General features: G+C 47.4%; 1 protein-coding gene across 2 annotated transcripts in view; it reads right to left on the bottom strand.

Moving 5' to 3' along the window:
* The window catches only part of R3HCC1 (R3H domain and coiled-coil containing 1), a 224,895-nt gene that overhangs the window by 42,919 nt on the left and 160,038 nt on the right, over positions 1-21,938 (bottom strand). Inside the window, exon 7 of one of the 2 annotated variants that reach the window (XM_085633230.1) lies at positions 1,726-1,867. In XM_085633230.1, the coding sequence (XP_085489356.1) occupies positions 1,749-1,867 (119 nt within the window). In that variant the 3' untranslated portion in view covers positions 1,726-1,748. The remainder of the gene's footprint in view (positions 1-1,725; positions 1,868-21,938) is intronic. The other variant, XM_085633229.1, reaches the window with a different exon arrangement.

Genomic DNA, 21,938 nt, shown 5'->3' with positions numbered 1-21,938 from the left:
GTACAGAGACGGGGCCTTACCCTTGCCTTCCATGTTGAAGTTGGCTCTCCTCTGCCTCTCTCTCACCCAGAGGGTCTTCGGCGTGAAGGCGGAGCAGGCGTTGCAGTCCTTGCTCTCGTGGTCGATAGGCAGGCAAAGGTTGCAGACCGGATGTTGGTCCTTCTGCGCGTATTGGTGGTGGCAGTTACTGCAGAATTTAAAAGGTGTTTTGTCCATTCCTGCGCTCAGAGTCCCTGAGTGCGCATTCTCCGTTGGACGTCGAAGATTTCGAGGTTCTCTTCCTTCTTCGTCGTCCCGGCTCTATGTTCTTCCTCTCTGTAGTCTTTGCTTAATTCTCCTTCGATGAAACTCGTGCTCTTCTTCTTTCTTCGTTCAAACTCTGGAGCTTCTCGTTGACGATCCAGACCCAACAGCTGAAAAAAGAATGTGAAGATGGCGCCCCAAAGGTGGGACTTCCGCAGGAAGCACGCCGACGTCACGAGAGGTACACCAAATGGTGGGACGTCGACGCCCACCTGGGCTACAAAAAAACAACAACAAAAAAACCAAAAGAAAGACTACGAATCCGGACCCAACCACCAGATCGCGGAATAATGCACAGCATAGTGAATCCAGAAAGATTCACGCTGCAAAACTTCATCAGGGCTTATAGGGTCATCAAGTGATATCCAAAAGTGAACTGTCCCATTAAGAATTTTCTCCAGTGTATTGCGCTGAAAGCCCTTGGAGTTCTTCGGGCATAAGGCCTGCATGTTGCGAACCGCAAAGACGCCTGTCCTGTCAGACTCCAAACTTGATGACCCTATAAGCCCTGATGAAGTTACCCTTGAGGGAATGAAACCCGTTGGCCGAGCGTTTAAACTTTCTTTATCCTAAAAGTAAACAGAATCAGGTTATGGTGTAATATCCAGGTGCATGCTGCACCTGATGTTTACTTTCAGCTGATTTCCTAACTACACGTACATAGCTGCTTATCTAGCTTGGGTCATTTTAAAATGCTAGCTCTTAACCAAGGGCATGGAGTAGGCACATATCACAGTTTTCCTAACATTTGCCCCGTCCTTTAAATGTTGAGGACCATTAAAAGCTTGCATATCTTTTGAGATCACTTTTATCCACTGCCAGGGAGTGGATTCTTATGCAGCTTATCCAAGTAGGTCTACCCTCTTTTCACAGCGTCATTGTAATTATAGATTGTAGTGGAGCAGAAGGCAGCATAACCAACAAGAAAGGAATTGCTTATATACGTGCAGGGAGGAGTGGTAAGGGCAAGGCCAGGTGACGGTGGGATAAAGACAGCACACATATGCACCATAACTACTGTAGGTAGCATATCTTGAGCCTGGAGCTAAGCAGCCACTGAAGAAAGAATAAGAGGATTATGAGGTGCAGAATTGAATACATTTTTGTGTGCCAACATGAGGGAGCTGGGAATGTTTAACCAGGGCTTGCCAAGGAAATGGGTGCAGGGGCTGGTGGTGGTAGAGGCTACACTACATGTACGCATGATCCTGGTTGTAGTGTGGTCTGTGTTATTTTGTGGTGTGTGTAGTAGTCACATGAGGATAGTTATTCAACAAAAGAAGCATATAGCGAGACCTAAAAAGTCACCCCACTCACAATCATCACAAAAGTTGTAAACCATTCTAAAATATCCAAGGATTTCACTGGTATTTCACACTGTGGTGCATATGTATTACGTTTTGATCACACAACTTCCCTCACCTGGGACGAGTTACATTCCGTTTTCACGGAAATGCCAACTTCTCACCTATGCACTGATAAGCCTTATTTTTTGATTGAATTGAAGCCTCAAAAAGGGGTCGAAACTTTAGAAGAGGATGGGTCTTCGCCAAGGCCTTGTTTGCTAAAAAGATAAAAAGCTTCCATCAGTTAAGACACTTTCCGAAGCACAGAAATTCACACCAAAAGCACTAAAACATTTTCATATAATTAAAAGAGTAAGGACACTTTACTTACCTACAATCCCGCAACATGCTTCATTCCACTTTATAGCATAATCAGAAGGTGACCTATACCATTTAAGTGCTTTATTATGGGATACCAGAGAGCTGATTTTCATCAAACCTTTGTCTCCAGTGCCTTTGATCTCAGATTTGAAAATGTAGTGTCCTCTAAAACTATCACTAAGGAACATAGGTGCCCTTGTATAGAAAACAGGCGATTGTAACAGTTGGATGTGCACAATGACACTACTATAACATCCGTGCCCACTGACTAGGTCTTACTAGATGATGACAAGTTGTTACACAGGAGAAGGGCAGTCTCAATTACATTGATTTGTAAATAGCCCTACCTTTTTTCTTCAGATACATAGGTGTAAAAAGGATATGTTTGTGGGGGGTGAAGATCACAGTGCAACTGCTGTGTTAAAAAAAAAAAAAAAACATAATAATACAAATTCCCTTATAGAATTTCAGTTGAGTAAATATGGTTAACAATCTAAAATCTAAACATCCACTGAATTTTGCCAGCTATAGTTAGGAAAAGATCTGCATTATGTCCCATTCAGATCATAGATAAAAGTGGGCATGTTGTATGGCGAGTAGATAAAACAGTATGCCGTGCACCATAGTGCATGACCTCTGGTCATGCTTTGCACACACTACGTATGGGGCACAAGACATATAGCTATGGCTGGCCTAAACGTGTGCAGCTATCTATAACTTGTGTATTTTAGGGTTTGTTTAGGTTCTACATGGTAATCAGAATGTGTTTGAAGACGAAGCTTTCTGGAGAATTAGGATAATTTTGGTACTGTAGATGAGGAAAATCTCATACAGACCTTTATAGACACAGTATTTTCAGTAAATTCTAGGTTTTGTTGTCAGGGCTATGCCCTGAAGCTACTGGCTACTATGGACACTATACACTGCCCCCAGTAACAATCCTCACTGTATCTAGTAAGTAAGTAGCTTTATTCGATAAAAACATATCATAAAAGCATTTTCCACCTTTTTTTAAAAAAAAAACATTTAAAAAAAACAATCGTCAGCATAAAAACATTTCATATCCGGAACAGCATGTTGGGTAGGGGGGGTCATTCACTGAGTTAACAGTTTACTTGCAGTTCTTAGACGCCAAGCCCAGCCGAAAAATTTTGCCATACAAGTGGAAAAGAAGGGTCTAGCATCTGTCCGTAAAATACGCAGGGCTTCCAAGTGAGAACGAGTTCCCAGACACCTGCACAGGGGCTTCAACCACCTACGTCTCGGAGCTACATAAACACTACATTCAAACAACATGTGGGACACAGACTCAACCCTTAGATCACAAAAGGGGCAATAAGGTACAGTTTGAGCGGGCGGTTTCCAAGTGGACATAAACTCACATAGTGGAAGCACCCCCATCCTAAACTTAATGTACAGTGCTCTGTCCCATGAGCTCTGAATGGTGTCTAGATAAAGTTCCCTTAATGGCGAGTCTTTGACCGACAGAAACAGAACTACAGATTTACAATGATTTATACTTCGGGCCCTCTCATTGTCTACCCATGCCCAATAAACCTTCTTTAGCTGTTGTTTCGGGGGTGCAGATTTATTAGCCCAAGCCTCTCCTAGGCCTAATTTATAAAGCAGCTTTTTTACCTCCCTAAGCCAGGTGATCTTATGTAAACCTGGTAATGACAAAATGTCATTCAGAGCTTCTGCATAGCTTCTTAATTCCTGTACATTCCAGATTCTGGACCATAACAAAAGTGGGCGTAGTTTCGCTTGGTCGCAAATTGCCCGGGTACCTGCATCTAACAACAATGGGATTGTTGGCGTGCTGTGGGGCAAACCCATTAGATCTTTATGGAAGTTGTTCTCAAGATGGGCCAGAGTGTCAACTCTATGAGTGCCCCACAGCTCAGCACCGTAAAGTGCCGCACTTACAACCCTAGCCCTATAGATATCTAGGGGAGCCCCAATAGGTTTTAATAATGAGGCTCGCTGTTCCTTGAGCAATGCACCTGCCACCCTTTTGTGAGTAAGAAAGATTTTTTGGTGGTGTGCCTTCCAGCTCATGGTGTCACTGATGCGTATACCCAGATAATCAAATTCTTTGACGCGATCAAGTGGAACAGAATCTAGGACCAGGGGATAGACTGTTTTTTTGGGCGGGTTAAGGACTAAAAACTTAGTTTTGCCTATGTTTATGGCCAAACCCCTTCCTTCACAGAAGGTTTGAAAGCTAGAAAGCAGCGATTGGATGCCCATTGGTGATTTTGAAATTAGGAGGGTATCGTCTGCGAACAGGAGCGTTGGGATTTTCCTTCCAGCCAGGGTTGGTGCATCCGATGGTTGTTGTAGAAGATGCTCCACCACTCCGTTAATATAAAGAGAAAACAGAGTGGGGGCAAGCACACAGCCCTGGCGAACGCCTCTGTCCACCGGGATACGAGATGTTTTCTCTCCCTGTGCGCCCCATCTAATTTGGGCAAAATTCCTATCGTGAAATTTCACGAGCAGCGACAACAAATATGGAGGGAGGCCTAACCCATCGAGGACGTTCCATAAAAGTGCACGTGGTACCAGGTCGAAGGCAGTCCGCAAGTCAATGAAGACTAAGTACAGACTTCCCCCTCCCAGCACCACCACTTTCCAATAAATCATTAGAAGGCGGAACGTCTGCTCGATTGTGCCTGTTCCTGTTCTGAAGCCCGCTTGAAGATCTGACAGGATGTGATTTCCATCTGCCCACTCGTTAATCCTGCCCAATACCACCTTCCCTGCTACCTTTTGGGAAGAGTCCAGTAAACTAATTGGACGGTAGTTCGCTGGGTCGTCCCTAGAACCTTTTTTAAAAATAGGTACGACCTCAGCGCCCCTCCATGAGTCAGGAAAGACTCCTCCCAACATAACTTCGTTCAAAAGCGAGGCAATTAATCTACTCCAAATGGGTGGGTAATTCTTAATTAGGTCTCCTGGGATTCCGTCAGGACCCGCTGCTTTGTTCGAGACAATACATTGGATTGCTCTCTCTACTTCTAAGCTGGTAAATAGGCCATCATAGCACGGGAGGTTGATTATAGAATTAGGCAATAAACCCATGGGTGTGTGGGCCAGCTGGGGGAGGCCTGGAGGAGCGGAGTACAGTTGTAAAAAGTGGTCGAACCATACCCCCCCCCCCCCCTGTAATGTTACGAGTTAACTGCTGGTCAATGGGCTTTTCCCTAGATCTTAATAGGTCCCAGAACCTCTTGGCGTCCTTCCTGGTGCTAGCCTCTACTAAATCTCCCCAAAAGTTAAAATCATAAACCTGTTTGGCTTCAAATATAGTTTTTTTGTAAAATTTTCTAGCAGCCCTAATAGCAGCTGTGTCTTTGGACTTCAATGTCACAACAAGTTCCTTCTTAGCTTCACGACATTTTACAGTATACCACTTGTCTGACTGTTTATGCAAGGTTTTCGAGGGACCCCTACGAGTGGTTTGGGGAACAATAAATAAGTCACTCAGTGCCGATACAGTCTCAGTGAAAAGAGGTAAGATCTTGTTATCGGTTAAACTTAAAGTGTTCATCCGGGGCTCCACCTCTTCCAAAATAGACCCGGCTTGGGCCATCCTGGTTTCATCGGCTAAGACTTTTGCCCACTTTAAGCGCCTACTACAATTTGAGGGGACTAATTCGTGGGAGGATTTCCACTTATGACCGAGTGGGCCTTGACTTCCAGCCTGCCAAGGAGATGAAATAGATAGCGATAAGGGGTTGTGGTCGCTATCACCCGACACTATAACCTCCATATCTAGGTGATGTTGCCAGAGATTGTAATTAAGCATAATATAATCAATCCTAGACGTATGGTCTTGTCTGTTATAAGTGTGAGCACCCATATGGTCAGATTTAGATCGTCCATTTGTCGGTCGCAAATTATGCTCCATACAGAGGGCATTGATCTCTATTGCGTTTTGCGACCATTTGGGTATCGGGTCAAGATTCAAAATAGGAATACCTCTCCTGGTGTCCTCCTCAAAAGTGTCCAAGATATCATCGCTGGCCAAGGGCTCAAAACAGCAGTTAAAATCGCCTGCAAGCATTATATAGGAGTCCGCATTGCAGGCAGCCAGGTTGCGGTTTAGGCCTGTAGGAGGTAGATGGGATACACCACCTTTGGCACCCCTCAGGTAGATGTTGAAGACTTCCATACTTCTTCCCCCTTTGTATGTTATCGTTAGCCACTGGAGATCCGGTGATTGGGTATTTCTTTCTTTCACCCTGAAGCCCAGAGTAATACTAATCCATATAATAAGGCCGCCTGATGGGCGACCTTTGGATCCCTGTTCCTGGACTGCAGGGATAAAAAAGGTGGAGAATCCCACTCGATGTCTTGGCTCCAAACACCAGGTTTCCTGAAAGAGGCAAATGTGAAAGGGTTCCAGGAAGTCGTTCCATTCGGGGATGTCAAAGTTACGACCAAGACCAGCCACATTCCAAGATAGAATTTTTAGGACAGAGTCAACTTTTGGAGAGACTTTGATGGGGTCAATGGGCATAGGAGAAACAATCACACCCACAGGTCTTAGAGGCCTCACAGATGGCTCGATTTGCTGGGGATTGGAGGTCGCATAGGAGGCAAGGCAGGTAGAATCCGGGTGTTCAAGAGAAGTAAATGCAGGGGGGGTCATACAGAGCAAGTTTGACCAATCTTCCCTGCTACAATTTACTGTTCTGTCTAATGACAATATCACCCCATCAACCCTTACATTGTTGGATCGTCCTACTCGGCTTATTACAGGCTCAAGGGCAGGACTATCGATAGAATGATGCCTTTGTGAAGTTGAGAATTCCCTTCGGGGTTGCTTGGGTGATTGCACAGGGAGTCAATCCACCTCCTCTAAGCCACTGAATCTATTAAAAGTAGAGAGACCATTCCAATATAGAGGGGTCTCCCGGTGGCACCAGGGCCTATTCGGCCGTTGGTGGTGTTGGACCAATGACCAATCGTCCCCCTGGCTACAGATAGATCGGGGGGGATAAAAAAAGGATAGTGGTTTAGGTTTAATTAAGGAGTCATCATTACTGGGCCAACTACAGATACGGTGTGCCGTGTGTGGGTCTTCGAAGGTCACTACTATGCAGTCCTCCGAACTGGATTTCAACGTTGGCCCTACCCAGGGGGTTCTGCGAACCATCAGTACACGACTTCTTCTACCATTGGGGATTGGTCTGTTAACATTTAACCAGTGCATTATTTTATTTTTCAGCGACCAATGATTTTCAAATTGGCCATTACCTATCATAGGAACACCCGTCAAGACAACCACATAGTCATTTGCCTCTGGGGGAAGGTCAATATAGCCACCTCTAAAATTATCTTTGGCTGGGGGAACCTGGGTTTCACTGGAGATCGATCTATTTAGTGTTTCGCGTTTGGGATGTTGCAGGTTACGTATGGGACCTCGTGGGGGGAGCCTTTGGTTTAACGCGAGCTTGCTCCTCCGTAACTGACCTTGGTTTAACGCGAGCTTGCTCCTCCGTAGCTGACCTTGGTTTAGGGACAGATTTTATTGTGGGTGGTACTGAAGAGGAGGCTAGATTGATTTGGGGTGCGGTAGGTTGTGGCGATGAGTCAGCTGCAATAATGCCCTGGTTTTCCAGACTTTTCAACCCAAGAGTGGCCAAAGCAATAATGCTCTTCTCTATTTCTAACAAGTTATTTTCTATCCTTGATAGTCTTAGGTCTAGAGGTGACAAAAGTTTTTTAAGTGTGTCCCAAACCACCTCTATAAATTCTTTATTATTATTAGTTAACCCGTCTACTTCGGGATCCCCACCTGTTGGAGTATTAAGGAGGGGAGTAGATGGTTTTTTTCCCTGCCCCTCACTACATAACTGGGTATTAGGGATAATCTCTACTCCAGCGTTAGATGCTGTGATGTTGGTCACTAGCAGATCTTTTGGAACAGCAATTTTCGCTTTCTTGCGGTAATAAGCTGAGCGAGAATTGCGTTTCCTCTTCGGTTGTTTACCACTGGAAATATTATTGGACAGATTCGGGAAAAATGCAATGGGGACAGGGATGTGCACACTAAGAGGTGTCGATGGAATTTCCTCATTCTTACTTCCTGAGGCAAATTGGGGAATAGCCGGAATCGGTGAATGGTGAACATCGGCCTGAGTAACTATACAATGTGGGCGGGCTGGGCGCTCAGGGGTGACAGAAGTGGCTATGTGGCCTAGAGAGGATTTCTTGGAAAGTGCAATTACTTGGGACACTCTTCTGGCGGCATCTAGTTCTAACGAGACCCGGGATTGGAGCTTGGATATCTCTTCGTCAATGGCTATATTGGTGCGGGTTATAAAGTCATCCATGGGGCCACTGATTTGTGACCCACGTTTAGAAGACTTGCTACGGGTTACCCTTGGATCCATAGCGCTAAGGCACTGTGACAAAGGACAGTCTATTTCCCCTCAGATATTAATTTAGCTTACAAAAATATCGAGCCAAAAGGGGTGGGCCAGTCCAGTCCTCTCAGTCCTCGAACGGCCTCAAACGGCCCGCTCTTTGCCCGGTCTTAGCCCCGGACGCTCCCGCGCGCTCCCGCGCAGCGTCACTCTCCAATATTTATGTGCCAAAGACCAATGGGGTGTGTTGTAAAAAGGTGTGGGCGGGGCGTTCAGGGAGAGCGGGGCCAGGTGACTCAGCCTCCGGGTCCGGGACTCCTGGGAAGGTGAGTCCCGGTTCGCGCTCGCAGCCCTGAAGCCTCACACGCCCCCACAGAGCAGCCAGGCAGGAGACCAGCAGCAGGCGGTAAAGGTGAGGGGATTCCGCAGCGGGACCCGCGAAGCGGGTTCCGCAAGTCGTGGGTTTGAGCAGCCCTCACACAGATGCAGCGCCAGCCAGGAGCAACAAACAGCGTCCCACGAAGAAAGGGTCCAGGTGCCTTTTAAATTATAGAAAGGTGTGGGCGGGGCGTTCAGGGAGAGCGGGGCCAGGTGACTCAGCCTCCGGGTCCGGGACTCCTGGGAAGGTGAGTCCCGGTTCGCGCTCGCAGCCCTGAAGCCTCACACGCCCCCACAGAGCAGCCAGGCAGGAGACCAGCAGCAGGCGGTAAAGGTGAGGGGATTCCGCAGCGGGACCCGCGAAGCGGGTTCCGCAAGTCGTGGGTTTGAGCAGCCCTCACACAGATGCAGCGCCAGCCAGGAGCAACAAACAGCGTATCTGTATCTATAGGGTAGGGCCGCAGAAAATTGCTTCCGATGCGCAAAATCCTATCCTCCCCCATATTTATTTATGACAATAAATTTTTATGCATTTGAGAGTATGGATGTTTGACAGAACAGTCAACTCATGCAAAAAAGTAAAAGGTTGCATACGCCTTTTTGGCAATGGCAACCTCCGAGGTCTTGCATTTTCCTCCTAGTAGGAAAAAACAGCTGTCACAGGAACAAAGATCTTGTTTTCTGTTCAAAACACTGCACAAAGTTCTAACCATCTCCTTGGCTGTAGAAGTAGTTGACTTTGGCGAGACAGATCAATAAGGTACAACATGGTCAAAAACTTGGGGATGGAATTAGGCTACTATGCAAGACCACCTTATTTTATTTGGAAGACAGCATAGTGATCATCAATTCCTAACTGAGACGCCGGATTACATGTCTAGGTAATGTTAATGGCGTGGCTGTTTCCAGCTCCAAAGGCTTATAGGAAGAAGAGCAAAATACAAAGATGATGAAACCACTGACAAGTATTGCGTTAGCAGAGACAAAAGATGAAAGGCATGCCCAAGAAAGATTTTTTTTTTTTTTAAACGAAGTTGTATATAGTGCGAACCTGACCCGAAGGTATCGGGTATCAGATCGTTTTACACGAGCACCAGTTGTGTTACTTACATGAGGACACATTCACTTGTTAGGCACGGGGAGATTAAGTGATTTGCCCACAATCACAGGATGTTGCGCGTCCATGCTGAGACTCGAACCCGGTTCCCCAGATTTGAGGTCGACTGCCCTAGCCGTTAAGCCAACTTAATGATCTTATTTTAGATGGCTGATTTTACTGGTTTATAGGTCCTAGATTTAGTTTGTCGGTCTCTCTGCAACACAGACCGAGTGTAACCCAATTCTCCAGAAGACATGCACTCAAGTGAACAATCATAAGATAGTGTTGAAGATCTTTATTCTGTCCCTCAACAGCAGTTTTGGTACTTGGGCAATGGGCACAGCACTCTCTAAGCTCTGATGAAGAAGGCTCAATGACAAGCATTTGTGGGGAAGGGTAGGAAAATGAGGATAACCGATCAAGTGGGTGCTTTCTGGGTGTGTGGTGAGGCAGAGAGGACCACCCTGACCAAATGGCAAGAAGACAACAGCTAATCTTAGACTCCTATCAGTCTATAGGGTGACATTTTTGCATGTGGAAATGAAAAGAAAGTTGCAACTATTTCCTTCTGCTGACAATCCAGTGAATTAAGAATCGATTCAAGGTGCCTGGGATCATCTTGTAGTTATAAGGGGTATGAAAAGACCTATAGAGAGATCATGCCCACAGCTAGCAAATCAGTGGCCCCATGGATGACTTTATAACCCGCACCAATATAGCCATTGACGAAGAGATATCCAAGCTCCAATCCCGGGTCTCGTTAGAACTAGATACTAGATGTAGAAGTTGTCCCGTTTTCTTAAGTAAAGCAAGGCAGCTCTGTTGCTCATGAATAATATATTACCCCTTACCTTGATTACTCGAAAAAAACAAAATCTATAGCCAAAAAGGCTGCGTTCAGCTGCTACGGTGTTCTGCCTCAACAAAGTTTATGTAAAGTAGGAAATACCACTGTTCCAGGTTTTAGTAAAAACAATTGTAGCATGGTCCACAACCAAATTCAGAATATTCAGCTTCTAAAGGTATCTATGGCTTTGGTTGTCAGAAAGGGGGACCTTACCACAGACGTTGGGGATCTGGACCCACTACTGCAGAGTCTGGCTAATGTGACCGTCAACTTGAAGCAGCTTGGTTTGATGGTACCAGGCTAGGAAAAAGGTGCCACAGGATATAGCTAATTGAAATAAATCATAGCCGAGCATCGTAAACCACTCCTATGCAATAGACATGGAAACATGACCCATTTTTTCCTGCACCGAGGGACTGCTTTTCTATTCTGGGGAGAGAAAACTATCTTCTGTCTGGAGTTCAGGATGGTTGCAATTAACTGAATCCTTCCAAGTGAGATCACAGAAAACTTTGATACATTTACTAAAAACCTCAAATCGAAGAGCAAGCCATAGGATCTAGGTCATGCTGAACCAAGACATTTCTAGAGGATGGCACCATTATCAACCAAGCCATCATTATCATCATCTAGCAATGGACAGTCTGAAGACAAAGGATTGCTAGTCAGACTGATAAAACCAGGAAATGAAAGAACATGCCCTTAAGGTCCACTTGCCATGTTTAATGCTGTCAAAACCTAACCTAGAGATCATATTTTGAACTTCTAAAGTGTAAGCTACTGCTTAAGCTATTAAAGATTCAAGGGTGGAAGCCTCTCCTTTTTGATTCGGTCTGGGCTTTTGTGGAGAAGCTACTGCTGCCATCAAAGCCAACATGTTATTACTGGCAGGGCAGTGTCCTCAATGCACAGCACTTCTATACCATGGCAATCACTGCATGCCACTGGTTAGTACCAGCTAGTATGCTGTACTGCATTTAACCACTTTCTGGGTTGGTTTCCAGATTTCCCAAGCATGACTGCTCGACTAGGATCCACAGGAGCATCGCCCATCCATGAGGGGGTCCACTCGTAATAATCAGGCACAAGTAAGGTGTCAAGCACTTCAATCAGGACCAGTAGAGAGAAAGAGCCTGGTGCCTAGGGTTTGTTCTCGAGGTTCTGAAACATCACTGGGGCTAGTAGAAGAGGCACTGGTGTTGGCAGTTCACACACAAACACTGGAGGCTGGGAGTCTGCAGCTGACTCCATTGCTTTTAGTTTGGCATCACATACAATGACAGCATCGAAGACAAGTTTACACTTGAAAAATACTATCTCCAAGACAGTATTTTGAGGTTTATGGAAATCAGACAGAATCCCAAAATCGAGAGTAAAAGTGGACTTCACTAATCTACTTTAATCCCAGTTGTTCATCATCTGTATTCCCTGTGAATCCATAGCAAATACATCACTGTGAACTAGATTAGTTTCCTTTAGTTTTAAAGTTTTAAGAAGGCACTTATGCAGTAACGTTTTAAGTCAAATGCACTTCATAACCGATTTAGATAACTGGCTACATTTGGAAAAAATGTAAATCCCAAAAGTATGATAGTATTTCCCTTTGTGGATATTCATTCTTTGTTTAGATTCAACTGAAGGACAAGTTAATTACCTTCGGTAACGCTCTTTCTGGTGGATACTCGAACCATAGATTGTGCACCTTGTGAACATCTCCAGGCAGCAGTCTGGATCTGGCAAATTCTTTTCTCAGCAATGCCTTTGCACACCAGTAGGAAGCGTCATGCAGGTCGGTGTTGGGTCCATCCAGCCCAAAAAGTAATATTGGGACCACAATACAACCTACAGCTCCGCATGTCCAAGTTTGTTTCTTTCTAGTATCTGTCCATGCCATGGGATGCACACCCTTCAATAATCGGATCGAGCCAGCCGATCTCTAGACGGAATCTTTTTGATATGGACCAACAGAGTCCATTCCACCGAATGGGGAGAAGTGTGAGTCAGTGAGGCCTATGTGGTTTGATAGAGGGCCCATCAGTACGAGCAGCTGAAGGGGAAAGCTAGGAAAATCATGGTGACAGATCAAGTGAAGCTTTCAGGATGTGAGGTGAGGCAAAGAGAACTAACCTGACCAAATGGCAAGAGGATAACAGCCAATCTTAGATCCTTAAATGTCAACAGAACGAAAGTCTTGCACAAAAAATGAAGCCATTTGCAACCATTTCCTTCTATTGACAAATCAGGGGGTTCACAGTCAGCTCTGTCACCTGGATGGAATCTCACAGGTTCCCTTGGTTCCCCATCGGCTCTGATTTTAATCCAGCTCCTCAGCACTTTCCATTCCGGGGGTGAATGGGGTTTATGCTTCAGGAGTGGGAACCGGCCACTAATAATATAATGGTCAGACCAAGAGCAAAGCCTAATAACTGGAGGATCGGTATACGGTTGGAAGGTCCAAACCAGATCAAGTGTATGGCCCTTCTCATGAGGGGGGCTGTTCACAATTTGGCGGAGTTCCAGTGCAGACAGTGCCTCTTCCAGTTGTTTAGCTTGACTCTCTTTGGGAGTCTGCTCCCAATGGAAGTTGAAGTCCCCCATCACTACCATACATTGGTATCGTGAACGGATATCGTAGACAAGTTCCGTCAGGAGTTCGACAAACCTGGGTGACGTTCGCGGGGGGCGGTACACAATCAGGACGACAAGAGAGGCCGTCTGAGAGCAGAACTTTGCCCCTGGCATATCAGCCCCTTCAATGCTTTCTGCACAAAGCGTCTCAGCTTTAAGAAGGTGGTTGTAGAGAATGGCAACCCCACCCCCTCTGGAACTACCAGGTCTATTATGGTGGAGGGTCGCATAGTTTGGGGGCATGGCGGCTACCAGATCCGGGGTTGAGGATTCCTCGAGCTAGGTCTCGGTGATTCCTAATATGTCTAGAGTGTCTTCTTGAAGTAGTGAGAAGACCTCTAGGTTATGTTTTTGCAGTGACCGGGTGTCCAGGGTGGCTAGTCTAAGACCCAGGGGCTAGCGGGCCCGAGCGGCCTCGGGGAGAGATTTGGGTAGTTGTGGTTCTCCGTTCGCCTTAACAGCCCTTCCGAATTGACTGTAGCTGCTACATTGTTAAGCGGCGTTATGTGCTGTTTTAGGAGACGGTGTTCCTCCCGGGAATACAGGAGGTGGGGGCCAGGGGTCCTGGCCCCTGCGGACGGGCTTGCCTTAGGCGCACTTTCGGCGCGCGCTGCACGCTTGCTCCAGCTTGGGTTATGTAGCCTGAGACTCCACCCACCCACCACTCAGCCCTGCTGTGCAGCGGCTGGCTTTTACTGGGCACTAGATAACCGGAAGTGCTTAAGCAGGAAGTGGGGGCGCGCTGGGAGTGAGGATCACCATGTATCTTTCTGAAGAGTCACCTTAAACATTTTGCCTTCGTCCTCCTATTTTTCTGACTTTCTTTTTGTTGGCTTTAGGACTCTGAGCACTTTACCACTGCTGACCAGAGCAAAAGTGCATGTGCTTCTCTCCTAAAAATGGTAGCATTGGTGTATACACAACTGACATATTTAGTTTACTTATAAGTAAAGTGGTATACTGTATATCCAGGGCCTGTAATCTAAATGGTATTAGTGAGCCTGCAGCACTGGTTGTGCTACTCAAACAAGCACCCTTTCAAGCCTGTCTCAGGCCTGCCATTGCAAGGTCTGTGTGAGCAGTTTACGGTCACTATGACATGACATTTAAAACCATTTGCCAAGCCATAAACTCCTCTTATATTCGACATAAGGCACCCCTAAGGTAGGCCCTATGTAGCCCTAAGGGCAGGGCACTGTGTAAGTAAAAGGCAGGACATTTACTTTTAAGTTTCACATGTCCATGTAGTGACAACCACCCAAATTAGTTTTTCACTACTGTGAGGCCTATTCCTCCTATAGGCTAGCATTTGGAATTCCTTAATACACTTTTAAGCTGTAATTCCTGACCATTAAGGAGAAGCTGTATTATATTTTCTATATTTGAAAAGGTAATGATAAATCATTACTGTTTTAGAAATGCCACTTTTAGAAAGTGAACATTTCTCTACTCTTACTGCTCTGTGTGCCTTGCAGCCGGTCTCCAATACACATCTGGAATGGGTGACAGCTACACTTTGTGCATTCCCTCTAGACAGCCACAAACACAGGAAGGGTGGGTGTGGCAGAGAACTCATTTGTATTTGATGGGCTGGAAGAGACGGGGAGAGGACACATCTGAACAGGTAGTGTCCTGTTTCCCACACAAAGGGCTGATTACCTCCTAGTGAGTAGGCATCTAGACACCTGGCTTGCCACTTGCCTATGGCCTCCAGTTTCTGCTTGTGCCAGACTGATCCACTGACACCGCAGCGGCCCAGGTTTTCTCGGCCAGGTTTTCCCACTTACCATTCTTTCCACCAACAGAAGCTCACCCACCCCCCAGGCCCTACTTAATGCGGGCCGCAGCGTGACTACATCAGTAGGCACTTGGACACCTAGTTTGCCACTTGACTGTGGCCTCCAGTTCCTGCTTGTTCCAGACTGATCCAGTGACACCGCAGATGCCTGGGTTTTTGACGACTGGGTTTTGCCCACTCACCGCTCTTCCTGCCAACAGAAGCCCCGCCCACCCCAGGACCTACTTAATGCAGGCCGTGGCATGACCGTGCAGTGGACGTGCCGCTGGTATGCCGAGGACAAGCCTGTCTATGCCCATCCGTGTCTGGACCGCGACCAGTGTCACGAACTCTGGTCCTTCTGCCCCCCCAAAGATACACCATCGCAGAGTTCTACACCCTCGATACCGCAACAAACACTACCATCACACCCACCTACCCTCCACTGTAGGACTTCTTACTTGCACCCACAGCCACTTCACCTGCCACTGCGCACACCAGCCCCGCGACCAGCTCCACCCCAAACACACCACAGACACCACCTGAACAAAACACCAACTCACATTCGCTCTTCTCAACACATGCTACCTATGCAAGCATTCCACTGAAGTATGGAACCTCAACGCCAACCTCGCACTTGACATATTCTTCCTCACTGAGACCTAGCTGAACCCCACGTCTGCCACAGACCCCAATGGATATAAAATCACTCCCAGGACCGCACCAACAAGCCAGGAGGAGGAACAGCTATCTCCCCAAAGAGACCATACAGTGTACCACCACCACCTCCATGAAACATCTCAACTTCAAGCTCCACACAGATGACAAGACAACCATCAGAGGCACTCTTGCATACTGATCCAGGCCCGCGCTCCATCTTCTGCAAAATCAACGCTGACTTAATTGTGCCCCTAGCCTTAGACTCCAAGTACTACAATTTCCTCAGCGACTACAGTTCCACATCGATGACCAATGACAAAAACATCGCACACCTCCTCGACAGTATGAGCAGCCACGGATTGACCTAGACCATCCACGACCCTACACACACACACACACACACACACACACCCGCAGGATCACTCCATCGTCCACTTCAGCATCTCCAGCACCCGCGCACCGCCACCCAAGATGACCAATGCCCCCCCATCCCCTCCAACGGAGGTGGAAGAAAATCTCAGAGACTAGCTGGGAGAAGACCCTCAACACCTCCAATCCTGCTACTTCCACCAACCTTGAACAGGGAGTGAAAAACTTCAATGCCTGGATCGCCAATTGTGCGGACAGCATCATCCCCATCAAGAACAACATCCAGAGGAAATCTTCTAAAAAGGCCAGCTGGTACATCCAAGAACTCAGAACAGCGAAACGAGACAGCAAACAGTTGGAGAGAAGATGGAGCACCAGCAAGGACACGTCCGACAGGACAGCCTTCAAGAACTCTCTTAACGTCTACCAATGCCTGCTGAGGGCAACAAAGAAGACCGCTATTGCTGCATACATTGAAACCAGGGCCAACACCACCAAGGAAATTTTCAACATCATTAAGGAATTCTCTAACCCGGCTGCCAGCGAAAACAACATCACACCCTCACAGGAGCTGTGCGACAACCTCACCCACTTCTTCCACGACAAGATCGCAACCATATACAGAAACTTCGATCCCCAACTCACACCTACGGACTTACTCAACAGATATGCCACCACCGTAACCGACAAGATCCAAACACTGACCACCTGGAACATCCCCTCCACCGAGGACACCACCTCCACCATGAAATCCATTCACTCAGGAGCTCCCAAAGACCCATGCCAGCACCACATCTTCGACCTCGGAAACCAAAGAATCAGCCAGGAACTCACCACCCTAGTCAACACCTCTATCACCACTGCAACATTTTCCAATGCCTGAAACAACGTCTAAGTCGGGCCACTACTCACAAAACCCTTCGCTAAACCCAGAGAATGCAAAAACTACCAGCCAATCTCCCTCTTCACATTCCCAGTAAAGGTACTGGAAAAGATCATCAACAATCAACTCATGGCTACTAGACTCCTCCTAATCCGCCTTCCGAAGCAATCACAACACGGAAACTGCCCTAATAGCAGCCACCGACTACATTCGAATAATCCTCGACCAAGGAGAAACAGCTGCTTTGATTCTCCTCGACCTCTTGGCAGCCTTCGACACTGTATCCCACCATACACTGATCAAAAGACTCCACCACATCGGCATCCCAGGGCACACTCAAATGGATCACCTCCTTCCTCACTGTAAGAACCAAGAGGATCCACCTCCAGTCTCTCACCTAAACCCAAGGAGATCACCTGTGGTGTCCCCCAGGTCTCATCCCTCAACTCCATGCTCTTCAATGCATATAGGACACCCACTGGCCAACATCGTCAGATCTCAGTCTCAAAATAATTTAGAACGCAGACAACACCAAACTCATCCTCTCACTCACTGACAACCCCACCGCCACCAGAACTAACTTCCACAGATGCATGACAAACGTCGCCGTCTGGATGAACAACTGCCTGTAGCTGAACACAGACAAGACAGAAGTACTGATCTTTGGCAACAGCAGCAACAAAAGACTGACTCCTGGTGGCCATCAGACCTAGGACCCACATCCACTCCCTCTAACCAAGCCAGAAACCTCGGAGTCGTCATTGACAACAAGCTCACCATGAAATCATAGATCAACACTGTCTCCTCCGCCTGCTTCTCACACTGTGCATGCTACATAAGATCTTCAAGTGGCGACCCCTACACACAAGACGCACTGTGACAGAAGCACACATCACAATCTGACTGCACTACGGCAATGCCCTCTACATAGGAATTGCCGCACACCTTCGACAGAGAATTCAGATCATACACAACGCCGCAGCTAGACTCGTCCTTCCCTAATGCACATCACACCCCACCTGAAGAAACTCCACTGGCTCCCCTAACAGAAAGGATGCCAATTCAAGCTGCTGCCCCACGCACACAAGGCTCAACAAAACCAAGGACCCACCTACATCAACCACGCCTGAACTTCCACCAACCGCCTCCCTTTAACTTGCCCATACTCCCAGCATCTACTGAAGCAGAAGTGGAGGACACTCCTCCATCCACAGCAAAGACCTGGAACAGCCTCCCCAACGACATCCAGACCATCACCTCACTTCTGGATTCCCAAATGGCCCTCAAGACCTCGTTGTTCGAATAAGCTTACGGGGCCTTCAAGCATCTGTATACCCTACTGGGTTAATAGCCTTGCTTTATAAATCCTGAATTATTGATGACTGATAGTCTGGCGCCAGTGCTGGGAAGAAAAGGGGACCTGTGCACTTCAAGGGCCAGCTTTGAAGTTACCCCCACTTCAAAGGCAACAACTAGGTATAAGTACTGGGGCTCTGGCCCTACAAAGACCGTACAATACTGGACATGTGAAGAGCTCTGCCAGGAGTAAAGACTGCTGTGCTACAAGGACGGCTACTCTGCTTGACTGACTGTTCTGAAGGAACTGCTGCTTTGCTTTGTTGTGCTGCCCTGATGCCTGCTGAGGGCAAGGACTGACCCATCTCACTTGAACACAGAGTGACTCCAGGGGCTTGCTGAGATGCCCCCTGTTCGGACGTCTCAGGGTCATCAAAGACTTCCTGCATCTCTGCTGCTGGACTCTGCCATCTGAGTCCTCCCTTGCCTGAGGTGCCAATTGAGTCCTGGGCCGCAGAACTGGATTGTGCAACTGTTTTTAGCACCAAAATTGATACAGGATGCCGCTCGGACACGACGTCTTTGGCTGGCGGGCAGAGCGAAGGTCTTTCTGCCACGGGAGGTGTGTGCGTGGACACAGGTGCAGGTGTGGGAGCTTCGAGGATTGTGAGACGGTGTAACCGGGACTGCGAGTCCCAGCGGCCCCTCTGCTTCTTGGACATTGGCCGCAGGTGGAGACTCTTCCCGGCCCCTCCCCCCCACACTTCATAGCGCCTCGCGGCCCCCGAGCCGCTCGGAGACGACGACTTTGGCTGGCGGGCAGAGCGAAGGTCTTTCTGCCACGGGAGGTGTGTGCGTGGACACAGGTGCAGGTGTGGGAGCTTCGAGGATTGTGAGACGGTGTAACCGGGACTGCGAGTCCCAGCGGCCCCTCTGCTTCTTGGACATTGGCCGCAGGTGGAGACTCTTCCCGGCCCCTCCCCCCTGTCCCACTATAACTACTTCCACCACAACGCGTACGCGGGACGCGTCCGGGGCGTGTCCCGGGCGAAGCCCGGGCCAAGGGCGGGCCCGTTGTAGCCCGTTTGAGACTGGACCGGGCCTTCCCCTTTTAATCCGTGGACTAAACCGTATGTGTACTTTTAAAGTTATCATATTGTACTGGTTATTGACTGTTGCTACCAATTATCCACAGGTTTACTGCAGTATATATAGACGCATAACTACTACGATCTAATCATCTTGTTCCACTTAACTTGAGAAATGGCATCTAAAGAGGGTAGAAACTTTGTGTCCAATGGTAATCTTACAGGCACCTTAGACCATTTTATAGTAAGAGCTAACTCTGTGATCGATCAGGGCATTGAACTCATGGAGCGCAGAGTTTCGCAGGACCTTGCCCTAGCTAGGAGATCCTCTCTGGGCCTTCTTGCGACTGCGCGTACCCCTAATGGTACTGGTGCTAAAACTACCATCTTACCCCTTACCCAATTTGTGGATGATACTTCCTATAGTGATCCCTCGAGTTGTAATGATCTCGCGACAAACTCGAGAGATTTATCCCCCCCAGTGATTGGACATGGACCGATTCTGCGTAAAAAAAAGGGCAATAGTAAAGGGCTGATTTCGAAAACCAAGCCCAAAGCCTCTAGGGAAGCCAGTACTAATCCAGGGGGAGCTAAACTAGCAAAACGACAAAATATTGTAGTCCCAGAGGCAGACATAGTGGTCAAAGAAGGTCAGGGTAGCTGTACCCCACTTCCAGACGCCATCCATACAAAGCCCTCTGGGGATCCCTCTGACCAGGCACAGGCTCCTTTTACTTCCCTGCCACATGCAGCAGGGGATGCAACACCACCACAGCAAACAGACTCACTGCTGCGTACTCTCTTGGAACCACTGGAAAAAAGGTTGGATGGCATGGCGACCCTCCTCACAAAGCTTGAACAACAAATAAGGGGATTTACAGATGGTGTCAATAATAAAGCACGCCCTCCATGCTCCTGTAATTGTGCTTTTATTGCCAGGGCAGGAGGGGTAGTGACAGACGCTGCTGCTGTATGTTCAGACACTCGGCCATCCATCATCCCACATGTTGTACCACAGGCAGCCCCAGTTACTACACATAATCTCCCACAAGTACAACATGAAGTTAGGCCCTCCGACAACCATCATACAGACATTCACACTACAGGAAAGGCCTCTCTGGTTAATGACAGTGCCAACGGGAGGATGGAGTGGAAGCGAAATCAGGGAGAGGCTCCGAGGCCTTCCCCGAGACTTGATCTGCCCCCGGAAGCAAGCCCCTACCTGGTTGTCCTTACAGGGGTTCCAGAAATTAGTGACCCTAGTATCGAAGACTTCTCCAACCTGAAAAATAAGACAATACACTGGCTTAGCATTCATAGGCCTCTGCCTCCGTATGCTAGAAGTGAGATCATCATGGTTAGAAGGGTGGGTTGGGTGGGGTGCACCCCTAAAAATACAACTGGCGACTGCGTCATAGTCAATTTTCGGGATGCTAGGACAGCAGATTATATCTGTAACTGGGAAACTTCCCGTTCAGATACAAAAATAGGGGTGCGTCCCCTCTCCTTCTTTTACCCCAATGGACAACTGAGGCCAGAAGAAAATGGTTGGACCTATATCCCGCATTCGCGTAGGGGAGGTGGCGGAAAACCAAGGCAAGATCCCGATGACTCAAAATGGTCCCTTACCTCCTGCTCAAATAGGTTCAGTTATCTTGACCAGGTTGACTGGCTAGGTATAATAAAGTATTTGGAAAAACAAGGGAACCCAAAAAAGGTAATCAAGGACCTTGGGTAATAGTATTTTAAAGAAACATTGGTCCTTAGAACAGTAAGGGTATTGGAGGGATAAATATAGTCCAGAATCAATACTATATTGGGGGAATGTCCAGCCGGACAAACCCTTTTTAATTCTTCAATGCAATATTCACAAATAAAAGAACATACTTTTTGTGGGACACAGTCCTGTATCCACCAGGGAGAACTGACAACACATACAAATCAATTACATACAAATAAACAGAGAGGCATTTCAGGCAAGAAGGACAGAGCTTATGTACATTATCCAGTGTTGGAAGCTTTTGTAAAACAACAGATGCACTCTTAACACAATGGAGTAATGTGCACGTTGTTTGCTTAGGTCGACGACGTTTCGATCCTGTTGTGAAATACTAGGATCATCTTCAGGACAAATTATATTTCTGGCCTGAGCATAAGAAATTGCCTGTGGAAGTAAAGAAAGAAGAATGATATAAAGGAGGGGAAGGTTAAAGAATAGAAGTGAGCATGCTGGAAGGGAAGCATGCAACTGGTAATCGAGACTCAAGCGTAATCGAGGTGCGTGTTTCCTTGCTAGAGGTAAAACGACCGTCAGGTGGTGAAAAATTGCTCAATGGCGGATTGAAGACACAGTTGTGATTACACTATCAAATGCATGCGGGTGCACAGCGTCTGATGGTTTTTTAGTCAACTACTACCGTGCGAAAGTGTGGGGGAACCGCGACGTGTAGCGATCTATTTCATGCTAGTACAAAGTGCGGGTAGCGCTAGATTTTAAAAAATATATATAAAGATGATAATGGCGTGTCCAGAGTGGTGGAGCGTGGCGGAGCAGCGTGCGATGACG

Source organism: Triturus cristatus, chromosome 11 (assembly GCF_964204655.1).
Source record: "Triturus cristatus chromosome 11, aTriCri1.1, whole genome shotgun sequence".
Lineage (NCBI taxonomy): Eukaryota > Metazoa > Chordata > Amphibia > Caudata > Salamandridae > Triturus > Triturus cristatus.
This window is presented reverse-complemented; position numbering and strand designations above follow the sequence as displayed.